This window comes from Emys orbicularis, chromosome 5 (genome assembly GCF_028017835.1).
Source record: "Emys orbicularis isolate rEmyOrb1 chromosome 5, rEmyOrb1.hap1, whole genome shotgun sequence".
Taxonomy (NCBI): Eukaryota; Metazoa; Chordata; order Testudines; family Emydidae; genus Emys; species Emys orbicularis.
Genome location: NC_088687.1, coordinates 112,874,955 through 112,898,340, shown reverse-complemented (window position 1 = coordinate 112,898,340; position 23,386 = coordinate 112,874,955). Strand labels below are relative to the sequence as shown.

The following is a 23,386-nucleotide window of genomic DNA, read 5'->3' as shown; positions in this document are numbered from 1 at the left end:
ACAGAAGTATGAATTAAAAAGGAAACAGAACTATCTACCGTCGTTCTCGTAGAGTGTACGAGTGTGAAGGGAGGATTCCAACTCCAACCATGCGGTAAGAAGGAACTGACGGCGCGTCGCCATGCATAGCCTTTATAGCCTCACAGGGAGTATATGACGACATAAGGCGGCCATGCAGGTCAATGGACACAGCTGCTGAAAAGCTCCAGTGCATGGTGCACATGTGCACCCGCCTTTGGAATTCATATAGTGACCATCACTCGAAGAAGAACCAATGTTTTAGAGTCTCGGTTTTGACTCTTGCACCTTTTATGAGCCCTACACTCATTTAAAGCTTCGTGTGTGTGTGGGGTGGGGGTGGGGGGTTCCAAATAAACTCTACTTGAACCTCGGGCAGAGCTGCAGAAATCCAAATTGAAAGAATTCTAAAGGTTTACCGCATGCACATTTTTTCTGGACACTTCACACTTGTTTACAAATGCATTGTTCAGGAGCTGAAGGCAGGCACACACTGCTTTTGCCGGATTGGGTTTGAGGCTTTGGGAAAGGAAGGCTATAGCTTGGTGCCTCGCCTTTGGGAGATAAGCCATGGCTATGAGGCAAACCCAAAGTCGGATCAGGGCTGCTCACTCAGCTATGACTCAGACTATTTGGGCCCTAATGCAGCACAAAATTATGCATGTATTTAATTTCAAGCATACAAGTAGTCCCACTGAGTTCAAAGTGACAACTCAAGGGCTTAAAATTTAAGCATCTACATAAACCTTTGCAAGACTGGGCTCAAATGGGGTGTAATACATAGTTATGCCATATCGTCACTCCTCACTGCAACTGCTGGTTGAAAAATGGAGTGAAAATGCCTCGAAAAAGTTGGAGCATAGGATTGCTTTCTCCCTTCTCCACAATTCCAGCAAATCCATGTTTTTTATTATATTCGTACAAATTAGGTTGGTAAAGGAGAACATAGAGGAAAGGAAATTGCACTTCTTCTGGCTCTTCCTGTTCCAATCCAGACAGCCTATTTATATAAAAGCCCATGTGATTTGTTCTTGATATAATGAGGTTATAGATAGAGAGCATTTTAGCAGTAAATACAATTTACCACAACTACTAAGGAAACAGCTGGTGATAAACCAGTATTTATGCCCCAGCTTTCTAGAGCTTTTCCTCTCCGTTTTCTTTTACTGGCTGGAGGACAGCCATACCTACAATATGAATCGGTATAGAAAAAACTTGGCAAAGTTGCAATTTATGAGTAAGGAAAATTATTCCTTCTAGAATAATTTCTTCACATTGCCTAATGAATCTACATGCTGTCTATAGTTAACTACTGGGTAATATGTTTAGAAATTTTTTACACTACTTTAAAGACTAAAAAGAAGTACTTAGGTATTCATATTCTGCAGTTAGTTTGTAGGTATTATGCTGCTACATATTAAAAGAATGTTGGGCCAGTTTCCTTTAATCGCAATAAAGCGACTCTGGTTTTAACACCAGTATAAATGAGATCTGAATCACTCTACCTAGGTTAATACCGTACAAAATTGAACCTGAAAACCTATGCTGAAAATGAACAAAACAGAACCTCATTTTTATTTTTCTGTTTCCTTTTTTCAAAGCCCTTAGTGTACATAGGACTTCACTTAGGTGTGTTCAATTCCCCTAGAACAGAGATTCTCAAACTGTGGTCCGGTCCGCGAGCTCCATTCAGGTGGTCCGCGGATAGTTCCCTCTAAGGTGCACGCCTGGGCAGCTGCACACAAGAAAATGAAGGGCCACCCACCTAATTAGTGGAGCCGCGCAGGCATGGCTCCCCAAGGCCACCACCTCACCTTACATGTGCGTCTTCTCCAGGGTCCAGGCACCTAATTAGTTTGGAATTTGGGACATGCAGGGCTGCAGCAGCCAGAAAAAGAGGCGACTTTCCTCAGCTCCAGGGCTGCGGCTGCCGGGGAGAGATGGGCCTTCTTCCTAGCCTCAGCTCTGTGGCTGCTGTGGCGGGGGAGAGAGGGAGAGACCCCCCTCCTTCCCAGCCTCAGCTCAGGGGCTGCCGCGGCAGGGAGAGATAGTACATCCATTGCATTAGAAAGGTCAGACTACTTACTGATATTAAAATATGAGTTGTGTGCTTTTATTTGTAGAACAAAAAATGTTCATTATAATGTTTTTTTATATAGCACTTTTATCCAATGCACTTTACAATAGTTAGCTAACGGTACAAACAACATTTGGAAAGATCATTAAGTGGTCCGCCGAGACACTCAGCAATTTTCAAGTGGTCCGCGGAAAAAAAAGTTTGAGAACCACTGCCTTAGAAACTATAACAGAATAAGGCCAGACATGCCCTGCCTTTTTTAGGGCTTATTTCACACATGATGAAAAAACAACACAATGGCATGGGAAAGATGCAGGAGCTCCTTTTGCTGTGACTTTTTTCAATAACAGACAATAACAGCAGAAATGTGGCTAGAAAATTGGTGCAAACAATTCTTTGCCAGGGTTGTCTCTGTTGAATAATATATGCTAATATTATATGTATTATCCACACCATATTAGTATACATTAAGCACAAATAGCAGTAAGCACAAATATTATAGCAGTTATATTGCCTAAATTGGCTATGGTTTTTTTATATAACCAACCCTGCTCACTTATGTTAAGTTTTGCGTATCCCAACACATAGTCAACCTGTGGAACTCATTGCCAGGGGCTGTTGTGAAGGCCAAAAGTACAGCTGGGTTCAAACGTGAATTAGGTAAGTTCACGGGGGATAGGTCAATCAATGGCTATTGGCCAAGATGGTCAGGGATGAAACCTCATTCTCTGGGTGTCCCTAAACCTCTGATTGACAGAAACTGGGAGTGGATGACAGGAGACAGATCACTCGATAACGGCCCTGTTCTGTTCATTCCTTCTGAAGCATCTGGCATTGGCCACTGTTGGGAGTTACAGTGGGTTACTGGGCTAGATAGACCATTGGTCTGACCCAGCATGGCCATTTTTATATTCTTCCCTTGCATTCACTGAAGTAAGTTTTGTTTTCAGCAAATAGGTAAACTGTCAAGATCAGGACAGATGAGTGCTTTACCATAGTAACAGAAAGGGAGTTGCTCTCACAAGCCTGTACAGGAATGTCCCAAAGGAAGAGGACAAGACATCTGATTGTTCTACCCTAGTACAAACCTAGGAGGTGCCTCATGTCCTTCTGAAATACATGTGTTCAGAACAAAGAGATAAGCGGTACACCATTGTACCAGAAAAACAAGGTAGAAAGCTGATCGGTTAAATCTAGTTTCATATGATGTACATAGTACTTTTTACTTGTGAACAGGTAGGGTATAAAAAGATGGCTTTAGGGGTGTAACTTGGGGAGTTCACCTTTTGTGATGTAAATGTAACAATGCAGCATGAGAAAGCTTCCCAGAGACTGGTATCATAAAGAACCTGTTTCCTGTACTATATTATTATTATTGGCTTATAGCAGGGGTCGGCAACCTCTGGCACGCAGCTCGCCAGGGTAAGCGCCCTGGCAGGCCAGGCCAGTTTGTTTACCTGCCACGTTGGCAGGTTCAGCCGATCGCGTCTCCCACTGGCCGCGGTTCGCCGTCCCATGCCAATGGGGGCGGTGGGAAGCGGTGCGGGCCGAGAGATGTGCTTCCCGCCGCCCCCATTGGCCTGGAGCAGCCGAACATGCCGACGCGGCAGGTAAACAAACTGGCCCGGCCTGCCAGGGTGCTTACCCTGGTGAGCCGCGTGACAGAGGTTGCCGACCGCTGGCTTATAGCAATAAACCTGACTGACATGGGTTATTTGGTCTCTTGAGTATATTTCGTAACGAACCAAAGTGTGATCAAGCAAATGACTATGCACTATCAAAACCTCTTCTGTTGTCAGTTTGAGGAGAAAGGAGGAGCAACCCATCAGTCCATCGATCAAAGATATGGATTAAGGCCCTCATTCTGCTATTGGCACCGCAAAGAGCCTCCTTGACTTCAGTTGGCAGAGGCCCACCTCATGGATCCAGACGCAGAATAAGGGCCCATGTGTTTTCAAATAAACCTAAAGCCTAAACAAAATCTTGTTGCTGTTTTCTTTTTAAATATAGCAAAACCCCAATTAATTTGGTTTTTATACACAGTAGTCACAGAACACGTGCTTGGCAAAGGCACCTGCTTCCATGTTGTTCAGATTACAAGTATGCATCAATAATAAAAGGGTGAAAATACTTGTAAAATTGTCCTGTGTAATCCCGCATCATTGCCAGACTCTGAGAGAAATTATTCTCTTACAAACTAGCACATGTGAGAAATTTCAGACTAATTTAAAATTGGGCTTATTTTAGCTAGTCATGACCTTAACGGTGAAGAGAATAGCAGCTCTCCATGATGGACGTGACATAAAATAAACATATTCTTTAGAGGTGAATTGAAAGGCTTTTTAAATTCCATGACCTAAGATCATGGTTCTCGTTCAATATTTGATGACACACATCACTACTGCAAAAAACACACCAGGGAGTTGTGCTCTTTACCATGCTATTGATGATGTCATCTGCTGTGGCAGGCAAAGTGCAAGAACCCTGAAATCATGTCTCGGCATTCAAGTGGAGGAAGAGCTTATTTTAAATGCTTATGTTGTACAGTACATTTGCCATGAAGCCACATTTTCTAAATGTAAAGCTTGCTCCTGGAAACTACTTGTGCATGTGACTAATCCTTATTTATTTGAGTAGTCCCATTAACTTCAATTGGAGTTGAGAGCACTTGTCATCTCACAGGAGGCACTCAGCAAGATCATATGTTCTTATATGTCACTTGCATCTAATTCAGGTTGCCTTTTAAACGAACATTACATCAGCAGCACAGTTTGAGTTACAATGCTGAGAGATGCAGCTCTAAAATAATAATGGCTATTGCCAATGCATTGGAAAAACTTGAAATCTGGACCACAGCTAAAAAAGCTAAGTTGGTGAGCAACAGAGGCACATACATTCAGTCCTAGGGTAGGTCTACACTTACTTCCTGGTCTGGCGGTAAGCAATCGATCTTCTGGGATCGATTTATCGCGTCTTGTCTAGACGCGATAGATCGATCCCGGAAGTGCTCGCCGTCGACGCTGGTACTCCAGCTCGGCGAGAGGAGTACGCGGCATCGACGGGGGAGCCTGCCTGCCGCGTCTAGACCCGCGGTAAGTTCGAACTAAGGTACTTTGATTTCAGCTACGTTATTAACGTAGCTGAAGTTGCGTACCTTAGTTCGAAGTGAGGGGTTACTGTGGACCAGGTCCTAGAGTTAAAAACTGATAAAAGCACTTACCTCAAAACTCACAGATCCATTGTGATCAGTGTCAAATGCATTAAAGAGAAAATGTGCATAGGTTGTAGAATCTAAAATTTAAAAACAGAAAGAGTGTTCCTTAGTAAGTGCATTTTAAAAAATTACCTGATACCCTAACACATATTTTCTTTAATTTTCTTCAATGAAAATTTTTAGCTAGGGCTAAATTTTAACTCCAACCTTAATCAGGTTTCTCTTTTTGCAGGAACAAAATTGTAATTAATTACACAAATAATTACATCCTCAAAAATAGCCTCAAAAATAGAGGCTACGTTCTAAAAATCTATCCTTATGTACTCTCATCATCATTACTACATGGAAAGGATCATTCAGTGTCGTATGACTTTATTGTGACTATTATAATACACTCAGTACACCTCTACCCCAATATAACGCGACCCGATATAACACTAATTCTGATATAACGCGGTAAAGCAGTGCTCCGGGGGTGGGGCGCGGCTGCGCACTCCGGCGGATCAAAGCAAGTTCGATATAACGCGGTTTCACCTATAACGCGGTAAGATTTTTTGGCTCCCGAGGACAGTGTTAAATCGAGGTAGAGGTGTATTTACAAAATGGTCTGTATTTGCTCAGGGCTCTGCTCATCAGATAAGGGACCATAACTGGAGTTCTGTATCCTGAGCTGCAGAAGAAGATGTTCATTTGTTCACTTTTAAGGAAGAAACGAAGCACAACTGTCAACGCATTTGGTGGATTATTTTTATTTTGAAGGGAACCATGTTATCCAATTTGTAACTGAACTTGCCAGCAGGCTTCTACATGAATGAGCACTGGAGATGAACACTGATTGTCTGGTGTGATCAGTAAGTTAAAAATATGACTGAACATTCAAACAAGTGATCCATTTATTAAACAACTATTTTATTCTCCCTGAGTATAGTGAATACTGCTATATTGATGTAATTTGAAAAATAAATGTAGAACACAATAAAAATGTGCCAAACCTCTAAATCAGGGATCTCAAATCACCACAAGGGCCACATGAGGACTAGTACATTGGCCCGAGGGCCGCATCACTGACAACTTTTTATATAAAGGTACAAAAGCCTCCCCCCCCCCCGGCCTCACCCCCACTCCACCCCTTCCATGAGGCCCCGCTGCTTCCCACCCCTTCCCCGCCCCATTCCAACCCCTTCCCCAAAGTCCCCACACCAACTCGCCCCCTCCCTGCCCCTATTCCAACCCCTTCCCCAAATCCCCGCACTTGCCCCACCTCTTCTCCGCCTCCTCCCCTGCTCTAAATATTTACATATGGCTGTCTCCCATTAGGGACTGCATAAGCTAAAAAGTGGAGATTGTTTTATTTGGAGGATTTTCTGTGGTATTTGTCATCATAGCACCTGAGCACAAACACTAAGGAATTTGTCCTGACAACTCCCTTGTAACATAGGGTAATATCTTCCTCTTTTTATCAATGCAGAACTGAGGCACAAAGAGCTAAGAAGTCTCATTTTAAGAAGTGAGAGCTCCTGCAGCAAAAACAACAACAACAACAAAAACAGATGACATGTGACCCAGCTTATCAGAGTCCTAGTCTAATGCCTTAACCACAACACCAGCCTTCCTCTCTCTGAGCTCCCAAGAGTTCTCCTCTGGATTTCCGTTCCCACCCTAACACACCCAAAACCTCTGCTAGAACACCATGCAAGTTAATACTGCCTGAGGTATTATTTACTTGCCCTACTTTCCTCTCCATACTTTATATATGTAATCCCTCCCTGCTTTATGTATTTGTATTGGCTTTTCTATAGTGCTCATTACCTTAATAACTAACTACCTCACAAACCTGAATTAATTTTAGTCTCAGAAAATTCTTGTGAGGCAAGGAAGTGTTATTATTTTATAGATGAGGAACTGAGGCAAGAAGAGATTCAAGCTAATTGCCCAAGGTCATGCAGGGAAAACCAAAGATGAACTTATCCTGGGTGTTCCTCTGGGAGAAGGGATGATCCTGCCTAAAGTTGATAAATTTCTGCGGCCTCATTATGGCAGGTGCAGCTCATTAACTCTAGCCTGGATGATCTAATACTTAGTCCTGCCTTATGTGCAGGATCCTGGATTAGAAGACCTCTTGAGGTCCCTTCCAGTCCTCCAATTCTATGAAAGTTACCCTCTACACTATTCTGTTACCCTCCTGTTTCATCACCTTCCCCATCATATCACATTAGAATTTGTACTCCATGTCACATCTTCTGGCGTTAGTGGCAGCACTCCTGAGTGGCATGCTTACAGAACAACACAAGGTCTTATCAGGAAGCAACCTTGTTACTGCCTGAGAAGTCATTTTCTGTCTAGCAGGATCTACAGGGGACTAAACCATTGGCTCCTGTGTACACTATTTGCATTTCTGTTTTATCAAAATCATATTAACCTTGAAAAACTGGTCACACTGTGCAGGGCCAAAACAATCTTCTTGCATTGGATCTATCAATGGCATTTGCTCTAGGCCAGGGGTTCTCAAACTTCATTGCACCGCGACCCCCTTCTGACAACAAAAATTACTTCACGACCCCAGGAAGTCTGAGCCTGCCTGAGCCCCACTACCCTGAGTGGGGGGGTGGGAGCAAAGCCTGAGCCTCACCGCTCTGGGCAGGGGGGGCCAAAGCTGAAGCACAAGGGCTTCAGCCCCAGGCAGGGGGCCTGCAACCTGAGCCCCGCCACCCAGGGCTGAAGCCCTTGGGCTTTGGCTTCAGCCCTGGGCAGTGAGGCTCGGGTTTCAGCCCTGGGCCACAGCAAGTCTAAGCCAGCCCTAGTGACTCCATTCAAAGGAGGTCATGACCCACTTTGGCATCCCGACCCACAGTTTCAGAACCACTGCTCTAGGCTGTATCCTAATGGAGGCAAAATTCCCATTTTCAACTTAAAAAAACCCAAACCAAAACTCATGACTTTTATCTGAATAAGGACTGCAAATAGTCTTAGTCCTTATTACAGTATGTTAATTTGGTATTATATACATTAATTATTGTAGGAACAAACTCTGCACTGTTTGAACATATGTTACTAATGCATTTTCATTGAATTCAAAAAGAAAATACTGTTGAGACATAGACGATCACAACACTGGATGGATGGCTAAGTACCAACCACCGGTCAAATCCCCATTTTAATTTTTTATTTCTTTATTATTTCTGGTATTGGAAGTTTGAAGACTCCAATATAGATCTGAAATTTTAATACACAAAATGTATTGAGAGAAGATTTGTTGTGTTGTGGAAGGTGGTATGGGAACTGTCTACAGTAATTTATGTTTATTACAGAATTATAATTCAGTGTACACTGATTATTTAATATTTTTTCTCACTATCATGGTAAAGTGTTCCTGTTTATTTACTGTCTGTTTAGATAGAATATAAATGTGTTAAGACACGATTTTCTATTGTTTACTGCCTTGTTCAGACAACGCATGGCTGAAGGGATACAATTCAATTTTTAATTCTCATTTGTATCATGATGTATGAATAAAAATAATCCATGTTTTCAGAATCTTTTCTTTATAGTGATCTGTTTGTATATTTAAAAATATTCTTTAGGTCACTGTTCCTGCAGTCTTTGTGCAGGTAAAACACCCATTGAGGATGACTGTCAGGGCCGGCTCAAGGCACCAGCCGACCAAGCACGTGCTTGGGGTGGTACCTTGGAAGGGGCGGCCAATCTTGGGGTGGCGGGGGGCACTCGGGGTTTTTTGTTTTTTTGGTTCGGTGGGGCGGTGCTCGAGGTTTTTTTGTTGGTTTGTTTTTGTTTCAGCGGCGCAGCACTGGGGGGGGCGGGGGCTGGCGCGGCGCTCGGGGGGGCGGGGGCTTCGGCAGCGCGGCGCTGCGGGGGGGGCGGGGGTTGGCACGGCGCTCGGGGTTTGGGCGGCGCGGCGCTCGGGGGGTGGGAGTTTGGGCGGCGCTCGGGGAGGGCGGGGGTTTGGGCGGCCCGGCGTTCGGCGGGGGCCGGGGGTTTGGGCGGCCCGGCCCAGCGCTTGGTGGGGGGCGGGGGTTTGGACGGTCCGGCGCGGCCCGGCGGGGGTTTGGGTGGCCCGGCGCGGCGCTCGGCAGAGGTTTGGGTGGCCTGGCGCGGCACGGTGCTCGGGGGGCGGGGGTTTCGGCGGCCAGGCACGGCGTTCGGGGCGGGGGGGTTGGCAGCGCGGCGTGGCGCTGGGGGGGGCAGGGGTTTTGGTGGCGAGGCGCGGCGCTGGGGGGGTGGGGGTTTCGGTGGCGCGGCACTCGGGGGGAGGTGTTACGTCAGGGCGGCACTCTTTTTTTTTGCCTGTGGCAGCAAAAAAGTTAGAGCCAGCCCTGATGACTGGAATTTTGCCTGAAAAAAGACTGCAGAGTGAGGTACTTTAGTGTTTTAAGTAGAGCTACTTAATGTGATCTCTTTCCCACTAAATCTTGAATATTATTCACTGCAGACAGAGCTTGACTTTTTAATGAAATACAGTTTCTCTTCAATGCCCAGGAATCATAACTAGTAGGATACATTAACATTTTGGTAGGCTGCAGCAGGGACAGATATAAAGTCATAATTTGTTTGAGATTCATATCATGTACCTTAAAGCATCTTAAATATATGTTTTATTGAAGACAAACAGAAGTGGTAGCTACTATGCTCCCACCAGCATCCCATTGAACGTCAAGGGTAAACAATTTAATAATGGCCCAGTGAGTCCACTGTTATCTGTGACCTGAAAGGTTAGGGATCAAGTCCTAAGTTATATTTTTGGTGGTATGTAAACACATCAGTTGAATTGAACATTGAATGCTGGGAGGCAGTGTGCTCCCTTCCTTCACAGATACTCCAATGGTTTTCCTATATGCTAGAGAATTTAATGCAACTACCTTAATTGGGTGCTTTTATAATGTAAAAAGCTTTTCTGAAAGCTATTTTTGCCTTATAAAACATGTTCATTTTACTATAGTTCTTCATCATCCATTTGTTATTCGGAACCCAAATCACTCTCTTGTCCCCTTTCTACCCCTCCTTCCCACTTCTCCTGCACTTTAATGAAATGACTTGCCTGGTAACATGTGAAACTAATGTCCTGAGGGCTGGTGGAAGTCGCTTGATTGCCGTACAGAGGAAACGTTACACCACAGTTGGCTTCCTCAAATGGAATGGGCAGATCCAACAAGAAGTTGTCTCATTTTTTGTATTGTTTACACTATATGAGCTGCTGATACACATAGCTACATACAGTACAGGAATGATGATTCTAGGTGTATACCACACCTGTTTCTTTCTAGTTAGCTAATCTACAGTAACTCCACACTCAAAGTCATCCCAGTTAACGTTGTTTCCTTGTTACATTGCTGATCAATTAGGGAACATGCTCGTTTAAAGTTGTGCAATGCTCCCTTCTAACGTCGTTTGGCAGCTGCCTGCTTTGTCCACTGCTTGCAGGAAGAGCAGCCCGCTGCTGCTAGCTGGTGGGGGCTTGGAACCAGGGTGGACCGGCAGCCCCCCTATTAGCTCCCCCTATCAGCTCCCTGCTCCCCTAAGGCCTGGTCTACACTATGACTTTAATTCGGATTTAGCAGCGTTAAATCGAATTAACCCTGCACCCGTCCACACAACGAAGCCATTTATTTCGAAATAAAGGGCTCTTAAAATCGATTTCTGTACTCCACCCCGACGAGCGGAGTAGCGCCAAAATTGATATTGTCATTTCGAATTAGGGTTAGTGTGGCTGCAATTCGATGGTATTGGCCTCCGGGAGCTGTCCAACAGTGCACCATTGTGACCGCTCTGGACAGCAATCTGAACTCGGATGCACTGGCCAGGTAGACAGGAAAAGCACCGCGAACATTTGAATTACATTTCCTGTTTGCCCAGCGTGGAGAACACAGGTGACCACAGATAGCTCAGCTCATCAGCACAGGTAACCATGCAGGCCGATAATCGAAAAAGAGCACCAGCATGGACTGTACGGGAGGTACTGGATCTGATCGCTATATGGGGAGAGGATTCAGTGCTAGCAGAACTTCGTTCGAAAAGACGAAATGCCAAAACTTTTGAAAAAATCTCCAAGGGCATGATGGAGAGAGGCCACAATAGGGACTCAGATCAGTGCCGCGTGAAAGTCAAGGAGCTCAGACAAGCCTATCAAAAAACAAAGGAGGCAAACGGTCGCTCCAGGTCAGAACCGCGGACATGCCGCTTCTACGCCGAGCTGCATGCAGTTCTAGGGGGGGCCGCCACCACTACCCCACCTCTAACCGTGGATTCCGAGGCGGGGATAATCTCATCAGCTACACCTGAGGATTCTGCGGACGGGGAAGAGGAGGAGGAGGAGGACGAGCTTGCAGAGAGCACACAGCACTCCGTTCTCCCCAACAGCCAGGATCTTTTTCTCAGCCTGACTGAAGTACCCTCCCAACCCTCCCAAGCCAGTATCCAAGACCATGACCCCATGGAAGGGACCTCAGGTGAGTTTACCTTTTAAAATATAAAACTTGTTTTAAAAGCAAGTGTTTTTTAATGATTACTTTGCCCTGAGGACTTGGGATGCATTCGCGGCCAGTACAGCTACTGGAAAAGTCTGTTAACATGTCTGGGGATGGAGCGGAAATCCTCCAGGGACATCTCCATGAAGCTCTGCTGGAGGTACTCCAAAAGCCTTGCCACAAGGTTTCTGGGCAGTGCAGCCTTATTCCGTGCTCCATGGTAGGACACTTGACCACGCCATGCTTGCAGCAAGTAATCTGGTATCATTGCATGACAAAGCCTGGCAGCGTATGGTACCAGTGTTTGCTGGCATTCAAGTAACAGCCGTTCTTTATCTCGCTGGGTAATCCTCAGGAGAGTGATATCGCTCATGGTAACCTGGTTGAAATACGGGAATTTAATTAAGGGGACAGAGGTGGCCATTCCTACTGGGCTGTTTGCCTGTGGCTGAAAAGAAATCCTTTCCTGCAGTTAGCCAAGCACGGGGGGCGGGGGGGGGGAAATTGGCCCTGAGCTTTTCGCGTTTGGCTAGCAGGGTACAGCGATCATCCCAGATAATTCATGGCGGGAGGGAGAGGGTGGGGGGGGGGTTAGTTTGGTTTCTGCAGGGATCTTCCCTGATACCAGCCACGCGGTGGGGGGAGGGATAAAGCGATCATCCCAGAGAATTGGATGGGGGGGGGTTAGTTTGTTTTCTGCTGCTGAAGGTTAACAGGAAAACCGCAGCACTCAACGGGCTTTGCTTGGTATGTGGGAAAGGAGGGCGCAGAAGCCGAAAGACAATGGCTTACCATGGCCGCATGCAAGCTGAATTCTGTTGCCCGGACCTGCGTTTGTGATCTCTAACACCAAAGCCACAGGCACTCAATATTAAGATGGAAAATTCGACCTTGTACTGAAATCACATGTGCTATGTAATGTGAATAGTGTTGTTCACCATGAAAGAGTATAAGCATTGTTCTGTAAATGTATCATTTTAAAAACTTCTCTCCTTTTTTTCAACCCTCCCTCCAGCAGCTGCAAATTTTTCAAGCCTCCCTCCTCCGTCCCAAAGGCTATCTCAGATAAGGCGGCGGAGAAAGAGGACGCGAGACGAGATGTTCACGGAAATAATGGAATGCACCCGCAATGAAAGAGCTCATTTGAATGAGTGGAAGGACACGGTATCTAAATTTAGGAAAGATGCCAGTGAACGTGAGGTCATGAGGGACGCTCGAGATGAGAGGTGGCAGGCTGCAATGCTGGGGCTGCTGCGTGATCAAACGGACATGCTCCGGCGTCTGGTGGAGCTTCAGGAACGGCAGCAGGATAACAGACTGCCGCTGCAGCCGCTGTATAACCTCCCCCCCCCCCATGTTCCATATGCTCCTCACCCAGACGTGTAAGAACGCGGGGGGAGGGGGAGGCTCCATGCACCCTCCCACTCCACCCCAGTGGACAGCCCAACCAAAAGGCTGTCATTATATTGAATTTTTTCAGTGGCCTTTTACTTCCCTCCTATCCTCCTCCCAAACCTCACCCAGATTACCTTGTCGGTTCTCTCCCTATGTTTATAATCAATTAATAAAGAATACATGATTTTTAAACGATAGTGACTTTATTTCCTTTGAAAGCAAGCTGGGGGAAGGGGGAGGGTGGGTTCCTTACAGAGAATGAGTCAATAAAGGGGGCGGGTTTTCATGAAGGAGAAACAAACAGAAATTTCACACTGTAGCCTGGCCAGTCATGAAACTGGTTTTCAAAGCTTCTCTGATGCACAGCGCTTCCTGGTGTGCTCTTCTAATCGCCCCGGTGTCTGGCTGCGCGTAATCAGCAGCCAGGCGATTTGCCTCAGCCTCCCACCCCGCCATAAAGGTCTCCCCCTTACTTTCACAGAGATTGTGGAGCACACAGCAAGCAGAAATAACAATGGGGATATTGGTTTGGCTGAGGTCTGAGCGAGTCAGTAACGATCGCCAGCGACCTTTTAAACGGCCAAATGCACATTCTACCACCATTCTGCACTTGCTCAGCCTGTAGTTGAACAGCTCCTGACTCCTGTCCAGGCTGCCTGTATGGCTTCATGAGCCATGGCATTAAGGGGTAGGCTGGGTCCCCAAGAATAACTATTGGCATTTCAACATCCCCAACGGTTATTTTCTGGTCCGGGAAGTAAGTCCCTTGCTGCAGCCGTTTAAACAGATTAGTGTTCCTGAAGACGCGAGCGTCATGAACCCTTCCCGGCCAGCCCACGTTGATGTTGGTGAAACGTCCCTTGTGATCCACAAGTGCTTGCAGCACCATTGAAAAGTACCCCTTGCAGTTTATGTACTGGGTACCCTGGTGCTCCGGTGCCAAGATAGGGATATGGGTTCCATCTATCGCCCCACCACAGTTAGGGAATCCCATTGCAGCAAAGCCATCCACTATGACCTGCATATTTCCCAGAGTCACTACCTTTTGTAGCAGCACCTCAGTGATTGCTTTGGCTACTTGCATCACAGCAGCCCCCACAGTAGATTTGCCCACTCCAAATTGATTCCCGACTGACCGGTAGTTGTCTGGCGTTGCAAGCTTCCACAGGGCTATCGCCACTCGCTTCTCAACTGTGAGGGCTGCTCTCATCTTGGTATTCTGGCACTTCAGGGCAGGGGAAAGCAAGTCACAAAGTTCCAAGAAAGTGCCCTTACGCATGCGAAAGTTTCGCAGCCACTGGGAATCGTCCCACACCTGCAACACTATGCGGTCCCACCAGTCTGTGCTTGTTTCCCGGGCCCAGAATCGGCGTTCCACGGCTATAACCTGCCCCATTAACAGCATGATCTCCAAAGCACCAGGTCCCACGGTTTGATAGAATTCCATGTCCATATCCTCATCACTCTCGCCGCCGCGCTGCCGTAGCCTACTCCTCGCCGCCTGGTTTTGCAGGTTCTGGTTCAGCATAAACTGCACGATAACACGCGAGGTGTTTACAATGTTCATGACTGCTGTCTTGAGCTGAGCGGGCTCCATGCTTGCCGTGGTATGGCATCTGCACTGTTCACCCAGGAAAAAGGCGCGAAACGGTTGTCTGCCATTGCTTCCCTGGAGAGGGGGGAGGATATACCCAGAACCACCCGCGACAATGTTTTTGGCCCCATCAGGCATTGGGATCTCAACCCAGAATTCCAATGGGCGGAGGAGACTGCGGGAACTATGGGATAGCTATGGGATAGCTACCCACAGTGCAACGCTCCAGAAATCGACGCTAGCCCTGGTACATGGACGCACACCACCGAATTAATGTGCTTAGTGTGGCCGCATACATTCGACTTTATACAATCTGTTTCCAAAATTCGAATTATATAAATTCGGATTAATCCCGTAGTGTAGACATACCCTAAGTTCCCTGTGCTGCAGCCGCCCAGCAGGCTATCAATTGCCGGCAGTTCAGCTGTCCCTCTCCACACTGCCATGTGCTGCTCCTGCCCTCTGCCTTGGAGCAGCTCCCAGAGATTCTTGCTTACTGTGCAGGGGCGTGGGGAGGGGGGCTAATGTCCCCCTCCCCCCTGCTCCTCCACCCCGCTTCTCCATATAGAGCAGGGAGGGGACACGGAAGGAAAGAGACATAGAGAGCTTGGGGCGGCAGCTGCTGTCTCAACTTCCTGATCCACATAAAAAGACAATGCACTTAAGAGTGGGTCAGCTTACTTAAAGGGGCAGTGTGCATCTCTCTCTCTCTCCCACACACAAGGTGTGTGTCTGTCTCTGTCTGCCATGCTGTCTCCCCTCCCCCGTGTTCGTGTTGCCTTGTGTAAGAGGCTACATTAACAACAATGTATTAACCCTTGAGGGATCAGCCAAGTGCTAGTTCATCATTTAGCAGCAAGGCATTCCCTGGGAAATATCCTTCCCTCTTCCACCCTCTAACTTCACCACCTCAACCAAGCTTCACAATCATCATAGCTGTGAAGAAGTATTAAATTGTTTGTTTAAAATGTATACTGTGTGTATATCTATATAATATATAGTTTTTTATCTGGTGAAAAAAATTTCCCTGGAACCTAAATCCCCCTATTTAAATTAATTCTTATGGGGAAATTGGATTCACTTAACATTGTTTCGCTTAAAGTTGCATTTTTCAGGAACGTAACTACAACGTTAAGCGAGGAGTTACTGTATTTATTCTTTTGAATATTCCGATATACATAAAAACAATCCAAGAAAATTTAACTGCAAACTAACTGAAGGTCTCAAATGTGGGGGTAGGAGGAAAGTAGGGCTCGGCAGCCCTGGGGGAAATTCCTTCTGGTTTATGTCTTATGTTACTAAAATCTCATGCTTAAGGGTTTCACAGCTGGTCATCTGCAGAAGTCAGGAAGGAATCTTTTCCCCCAGTGTACGCTCAGATTTTTTTTGTCTTCTTCCTGTGAAGCAGCAGGGAGGGCCACAGCTAGAGGTGGGACACTGGACAGGGTGGGACGGTTCTCTGAGATGGCATCCCGGTTTCTTTCTCTCAGGTGTTTGGCTGGTTCTTGCTCACATGTAACTGATTGCCATATGTGGGGTTGGGAAAGAATTTTCCCCAAGGTCAGATGGGCAGTGACCTTGGGGTTTTTTGGCTTCCTCTGCAGCATGGGATGCAGGTCACTTGCTGGGATCATCGAGGTATAGCTCACTCAATCAATTCCCTGCCACTGCAGGGACCTCTGGCGTTGATGCACCTCAGTCCCTCCCATGCTCTGCCTGTGGCACATAACAGTTTAGTCTCCTGTGAGCTTTAACACTTAGTCTAACTTTGGTTGTTAGGTTTAGTGTGCTGGTGCTGGGTGGTGTTGGTGGCCTGTGACATGCAGGAAGTCAGACTAGATAATCTGGTGGCCCCTTCTTGCCTTAACCTCTCTGACTCTAAATACATAGACTGTTTTGGCAAGACTTTCAAAAGAGCTCAGCACCCAATCTCGCCCTTTGTTTAGGAGCTTACATCTGATAATCTGGATTGGTTTAAATGTATGCATGGTGTCTGTAAATTATTGCACTAACAAGGCATCTTGAATACCCGAGGAGCAAAGAACTGACTTTAGTGTCAGTCCGACACAGAGAACTTCACAGGTCAACCCCTGCACCGGCACAGAGCCCAAATAAAACCAATGAAGCTCCATGCAGCCGTCTGCCCTTGTGGCTCTCTGTGTAGGATCAAAGTCTTTATTCTAAACTACTGGAAATTCCTAACACAGCTGAATATTGTAATCCTTACCCAAGCAAATCTCTGTGCGGTTTTCTGCCTGAGTAAGAATTACACTATCAAATCACTATTTTTTCCTTTGTATATTGATTTAATTTAAATAGCATGAAAATATCCTTTCACAACAAAAATTGAAAGGGAGACATGAATTTGTGTTGTACTTGCTCTTCCGACAGTGCATACATATTTTATCTCTGACTAGAAGAATAAAGTTTCAGTAGACAGTCACAGATGAATAGTTCACTTCTTTAATATCAAACTACTTTTTAAAATAATAATTAGGACATTGAGTCTTCTGAATATGCAAAATGTGAGTGTAAAGGGAAGCAAAATGACATTCTTTAGTATGTGCTTCTTGCAATGAAAATTTGGCTACATAACTGGCCTGACTTTTGTAAATGAGTGAAGTTTCTGTATGGGATTTTAAAAAGCAACTCTGCATTGGGCTAACTTGGCTCCCATTGAAATCAATGCCAGTTTTATCACTGGCTTTAATGGGAGCAGAGTTAGGTCAATGCTGGATACTTAAAAATTCCACCTGCCATGCACTGAAATAGGAACATATATCCCCAAATATGACTGACATATCAATCACTATCCTTCCTATATACTTTATAAGGATTACTTCAATTTTACACGTTAACAATATGTAAAAAGCAACAGAGGGTCCTGTGGCACCTTTAAGACTAACAGAAGTATTGGGAGCATACGCTTTCGTGGGTAAGAACCTCACTTCTTCAGATGCAAGACTTGCATTCTTCAGACTTGCATCTGAAGAAGTGAGGTTCTTACCCACGAAAGCTTATGCTCCCAATACTTCTGTTAGTCTTAAAGGTGCCACAGGACCCTCTGTTGCTTTTTACTGATTCAGACTAACACGGCTACCCCTCTGATAGTTAACAATATGGTAGCTCTAATGAAGAATACAATCAAGCGTATTAGAACTGGGAACAGTGAGTTTAAGGAAACTGTGTATGTGGATGTGGTTTATAGCTGAGCCACTATTAACAATGTCCTCAAAGAATCTTGTGGTCTCATTCATACATTTGTACCTCTGTTCAGTGTTAAGTACTTTAAGAAAACAGAAACATCAAGGGACAGATTCTGAGCTTATTGACATTAGTGAAAATCATAAATCATTCCATAGGAGTCAATAGAGTTACACTGATGTAAAACTGGTCTAACCAAAAGAAAAAGCAGGCCTTATATGCTATCTTCTCTCACAATCCCAACAGATCATATACTAAATTTATGGTGATAGCTGTTTACATGTTTGAATTTTTTTTAAATTAATGTCATTTATATTCCTCTGGTTCAAGGAGAATTATGAGCAGAGATATGAGAGGTGGAAAGTGGAGTTACAATCATAAAATTCTGATGAACTTTTATAAAAACCTCTGCAAGCATCTTATTCAGAAGGATAAACACATTATTAGCTCTCCATAACACCTCCTATTATTGATGAATGAATTCACTGGATTTGATACCTCTTAATGTGGACAAATATCAAGATGATATTAGTATGTGTGGAGCCCCTTTGAGAAATATGTAGAAAAGAAGTTTCTCAATTCAGGAAAGCCTACATGGGTGAGAGCTTTGCCATTGACTTCAATGGGGTCAGGATTTCACTCTCTGTTCTTAAAATCATTTGGAACTGAGAATGCACAGTGCTTTGCAGTAACAAACCCTATATGGCTGTGACATTTGTTTAATGTATTTTACCAACATTATATGAAGCAAGAGAAAAAAAGGGTGAGTGCTGTTATACTGGTCTAGATTGGAGATGCCTATTGGTGAAAATATGGAAGATAGGAAGTTCATAGTTTCTTTCTTCTTCTTTCTTCTGTTGCTTTAACTTGCTAAAGCATGGTGGATTACAGTAGGAAAAGTTGCTTTTTACAAACCAGGGTAACTTATAACTGATACTACAGTTTTATACTGATTGGTATAAAAAACTAGACAGATAGATAATCATCAGGCAGTTCTACTCTTCTTAAATGTTTTGTTCTTCCTTTTGAATGTTCCTGGTTGTTGTGGGTTTCAACAGTGGTAACCCACAATGGTTACTACCCCTTTACCTTCTAGTTTTTTATTTAAAATAAAACTAATTGGGAGTTTTTGTTGCTATTAATTAAGGTTTTACATAAAAATGAAAAGCAGCAGCCATTGCCAGTTAGCTCCATGGAAACCTTCCACTCTCCAGTGTTATAGGAAGAGATGAACCGGGACAACTGAATAGAAAAGAAGTGGGGAGGAACAGTAAAAGGAAAGAAGGGGGGGGGGAATAAACACTGAAGGAAAATCTGAGGTTCAAGAAAAAAACATTAGTCATAAGTGATTGTGTACTTTCATTTCACTGAAATATGGGGAAGATTGAGAAATTACTGAACATCACAGGAAACCGCTTCACTCAATAAAGAGGATGAAAAAAGACCTGGAATAGGGAAAGAAATCCCACTGAAGTTAATGGGATTTCACCCACTTTCACTAGATTTGAATTTGGCCCACACATTTAAAGTACCTCCTACACAAATTCCTACTGGGGGGGGAGAGAGGCAAGGAGTAGCAAAGACATAGCTGTATTAAAGCTTACAAGGAGATGAGCTGCTGAGAGAATCCTGATTTTCAAAGATACTCAGATTGTGTATTCACAGCTATATCCTGACACCTTGTAAATACCTCCTCTTTTTGATTACTGCCATACATGCCTGTGAACACTTCTATCTATTAAGATACTTACAATTCTCTACAGAACTTTATACAACCAGTTTATTAATATGAACAATGGGTTGATAATCCAATTTAGAAATTCACAAGCGCAGTTCACTGTAAATGCTAGCAATGCTAATTATGTCTGCAGAGTACTCACCTCCCTGTGGAAAGAACTGAGAATAAATCTCTTTGAAGGTCTCTTCATTAACAATCCCACTGGGACACTCCTAAGGAAAGTCACAGACAAGACATATGAGTAAACTGTCCATTTACCACAGTGCAAACAAATCAGTTGTTCATGAGATCATACAACCAAGTGATAAAGCTGATATAGGTAAATCTGGGATATTAAAAAATACCGAAAAAACAAAATCTGATTCTTGCATTTTAAAACAAATATTAATAATTTATCACTTTAAAGCCACTTTTTAATGAACTGCCTCTTCTATGCCACACCTAAACTTCGGTATCTTCACAGAGCTGGGTGACTGACACAAGCAGCACTAAGCTCTGCTGCAGTCCTTCCTCTATGGAGCTGTCAATGTAGCCTTTGGCCATAGGCTACCTCACAGCTGTAGACAGCACTCATGCTGAATGGAAGCCAGCTACACAGCACTGAGGTAGTATTCCCTTCAGACTCCACCTCAACGGTAAAGGTTGTGGACATTGAACTCAAAAGAACCCAGCACAGAAGAAGCAAATCAAGCCCCGAAGATCCTCCTGTCCCATTATTCCTTCTGTGTGGACCAAGTTAGTTAGAGAGGGAAACAAGATGACTGGAAGGTAGGCTGAAGGGCAGGCAGATTAGGAGGAAGGCAAACTAGGCAAGGTGAAAAAGATATCAAGGGAGAAAAAGAAAAATAGAATGGTGATTTTATAAAAATGATCTGTGGAGACAGAAGAAATAGAAGGGAGATGGTATTATCTACTGGTTAGTGCAGGCAACTTGGATCTGAGAGATAAAATAAATTAATGGAGATATCCCATCTCCTAGAACTGGAAGGGACCTTGAAAGGTCATTGAGTCCAGCCCCCTGCCTTCACTAGCAGGACTAAGTACTGATTTTGCCCCAGATCCCTAAGTGGCCCCCTCAAGGATTGAACTCACAACCCTGGGTTTAGCAGGCCAATGCTCAAACCACTGAGCTATCCCTCCCCCCCATTTAAGCAGGACCAAGTATGGATTTTGCCCCAGATCCCTAAGTGGCCCCCTCAAGGATTGAACTCACAACCCTGTGTTTAGCGGGCCAATGCTCAAACCACTGAGCTATCCCTCCCCCCCTCCCAATCTGTGTTCAATTCCTCATTTTCCCAGTGACTCAGTGGCTGACCTTGGCAATTCACTTAACTTCTCAGTGCCTTAGTTTCCCCATCTATAAAATGGGGATAAGAAAACTGACCCATATTGCTAAGATCTTTAAGATCCTTGGATGGAAAGCACTACACAAAGTATTTTTATTAAACAGAAAGGAAAGGAAAGAAAAGAAAAACTTTGACATTAGTACATTTAATTTTTATTTATTCATGTGCCTACAATTTGGAGTGATGGGAAATTAGGAATTCATGGACCTAGACTCAGGAAAGGGGACATGTGAGGTATTGGAGGATGAGATAAAGGTCATGAACAATGTGATTTTTCATGTGGGCTCATAAAAATCAAAACAGGAACATTGAATGCATTCATAGTTCTAATAATCTATTCTAGATAGCAAATAGGAGTCTGTAAGCTGATTTCTCTCACTTTTCTTTAGTTTATAGAGAAAGACATACAGAGTAAGCCCTTTTCATTCAATGTGCAATCAGCTCTCTTTTTGGTAGGTCACAAGAGCCATAGTAAATATTAGCAACTCCAATTACATCAGTCCTTAGGTTAGGCTAGACTGTAGTGTCAGGAATAAAACTGCCATTTCCTGACAGCATACAACTGTACATGTTAACTGTTACAAATAATGCTGTCACAGAGGAGATGATTCAAATGTACCCTGGAAAAACTTGTCTGAATTATATTTTATGTTAGCTCAGTTATAAGTTAGCAACTACCATGCAGCTTGGTTTTTGTGATATGAGTCAATTACCATAGATAACAAGATTTGTCAATGCTTTCTCTAAAACTGATACTTTGCTTTAACAGTTAACAAACTAACGTATTAACACACCAGTTGAAAGAAATACTGTTTGAAAAACAATCCACGTTCATGGAATTGTATAGCAGTAAAGCCAGTAATGACCACTTGGGTCACCTAACCTGACCCTCTGAATTTTGCTGAGCTCTTCACTACATCATTTCCATTAATGTCCTATTGCTTCTGTCCTTGGATATCTGCAGTAATGGCATCTTAAGCACAACCATTCTACTGGCCAATTGTTCTTGTTAAAAACTTTCCCTGTAAGGTCTAGCCTAAATATTCCTTTCTTTAGCTTAAGGCCACTTCTCCTTGTTCTAACATTCCCTGAGATCATAGACAGTTCTGTTCTTTCTTTAATACCATTATCTTGAAAATATTTATAGACAAAGAACATGTGGCCCCCGAGTCCTCTCTTTTCTAGACTTATAAATGTATCTCTCTTGTGATAAGGGGGTGTCTTTGGCCCACCAAGGGATAAAATATTAAGAAGACCCTTGTTTACTGTTACAACATTGAATCGTGTCTGTGCCATATTATCACTGGCTTATTCCCATTGTAACAACCACGAATAAAAATCTTTAAAATCTTTTATTAAACACATAGAAAAGGAAGTTAAAGCATTTGAAACTTAAAAAGTAAATAAGCCTTTTATCTGAACAGTTTCCTATATTCTGTTTCCCTTTAGTTATATTGAGTTTTTTATAGGAGAAAACCTCTGTTTGATAGTCTTTTCAAATTGAATTAATGATGGTATTAACTGTTCCTTTTAGGAAAAAAAGAAAGTTCATTTAAATGGTCGAGCTGTGGTTATTGAAGTCAAATCCTGTTTCCTTTAAAAGAAAACAAGATAAACTCACACAAAAGGGGAGACAAAAGAATAGTAGAGATAGAAAATACAGCTTCTGTCTCTGACAATCACTCTCATTTGCAACCTTGGGAAATTACATGTACAGTTCATGGTCTTATCAGACACTCCTAAATCTGGCAAACTTTTACCAGTGTCACGCTATCTAAGGCATAGCTTTCAGCTGGCCTTTCTGGGCACAGGCTCACAGCAGTGTTGTAAAATGGGGAGTTGTCTTGTCCAACTAACGCAGGCTCTTTTTAGCCAGGAGGCAAAAAGAGAAAGACAGAAAAGAGGAGAAATAAGGAGAGGAAAGACAATGACACCTGAACAAGGGCATAACAGTAGGCACCTCAGGTTCACAGTTTAGATGTTGTTCAGGAGCTAGCCGGAGCTGGCAGAGGTGCTGATGCCATTAAGCTTCCCTCTCTATGGCTTTGTCTGGTTAGGACATCTTTCAGGATCAGGATAATAAAGGCCCAGTGGTGTCGTCATGGATTTTGGGGCCCCTAGAAGTGATAAGGATAATGGGAGCCATGATGATGAACTTGCTCCTTCCAGTCCACCCATCCCACTGGCTCTTTCAGTGGCCCCCAGATAAACAATGTCAAGAAGGGTGGCAACCTCAGCCCAATAAAATTAATGAAGCCAAAATCACTTCAGTGATTTCTACTAGAGACATTACTTCCCACTTCTAGAATCTTTCAACTTCT

General features: G+C 44.1%; 1 protein-coding gene across 2 annotated transcripts in view; it reads right to left on the bottom strand.

Moving 5' to 3' along the window:
• KCNIP4 (potassium voltage-gated channel interacting protein 4) overlaps window positions 1-23,386 on the bottom strand; it is a 401,680-nt gene that overhangs the window by 25,930 nt on the left and 352,364 nt on the right. For both annotated transcript variants that reach the window (XM_065404842.1, XM_065404841.1), the window contains exons 3-4: window positions 19,862-19,931; window positions 5,316-5,386 (exon numbers count right to left, since the gene is read on the bottom strand). In XM_065404842.1, coding sequence (XP_065260914.1) covers window positions 5,316-5,386; window positions 19,862-19,931 — 141 coding nt within the window. The remainder of the gene's footprint in view (window positions 1-5,315; window positions 5,387-19,861; window positions 19,932-23,386) is intronic.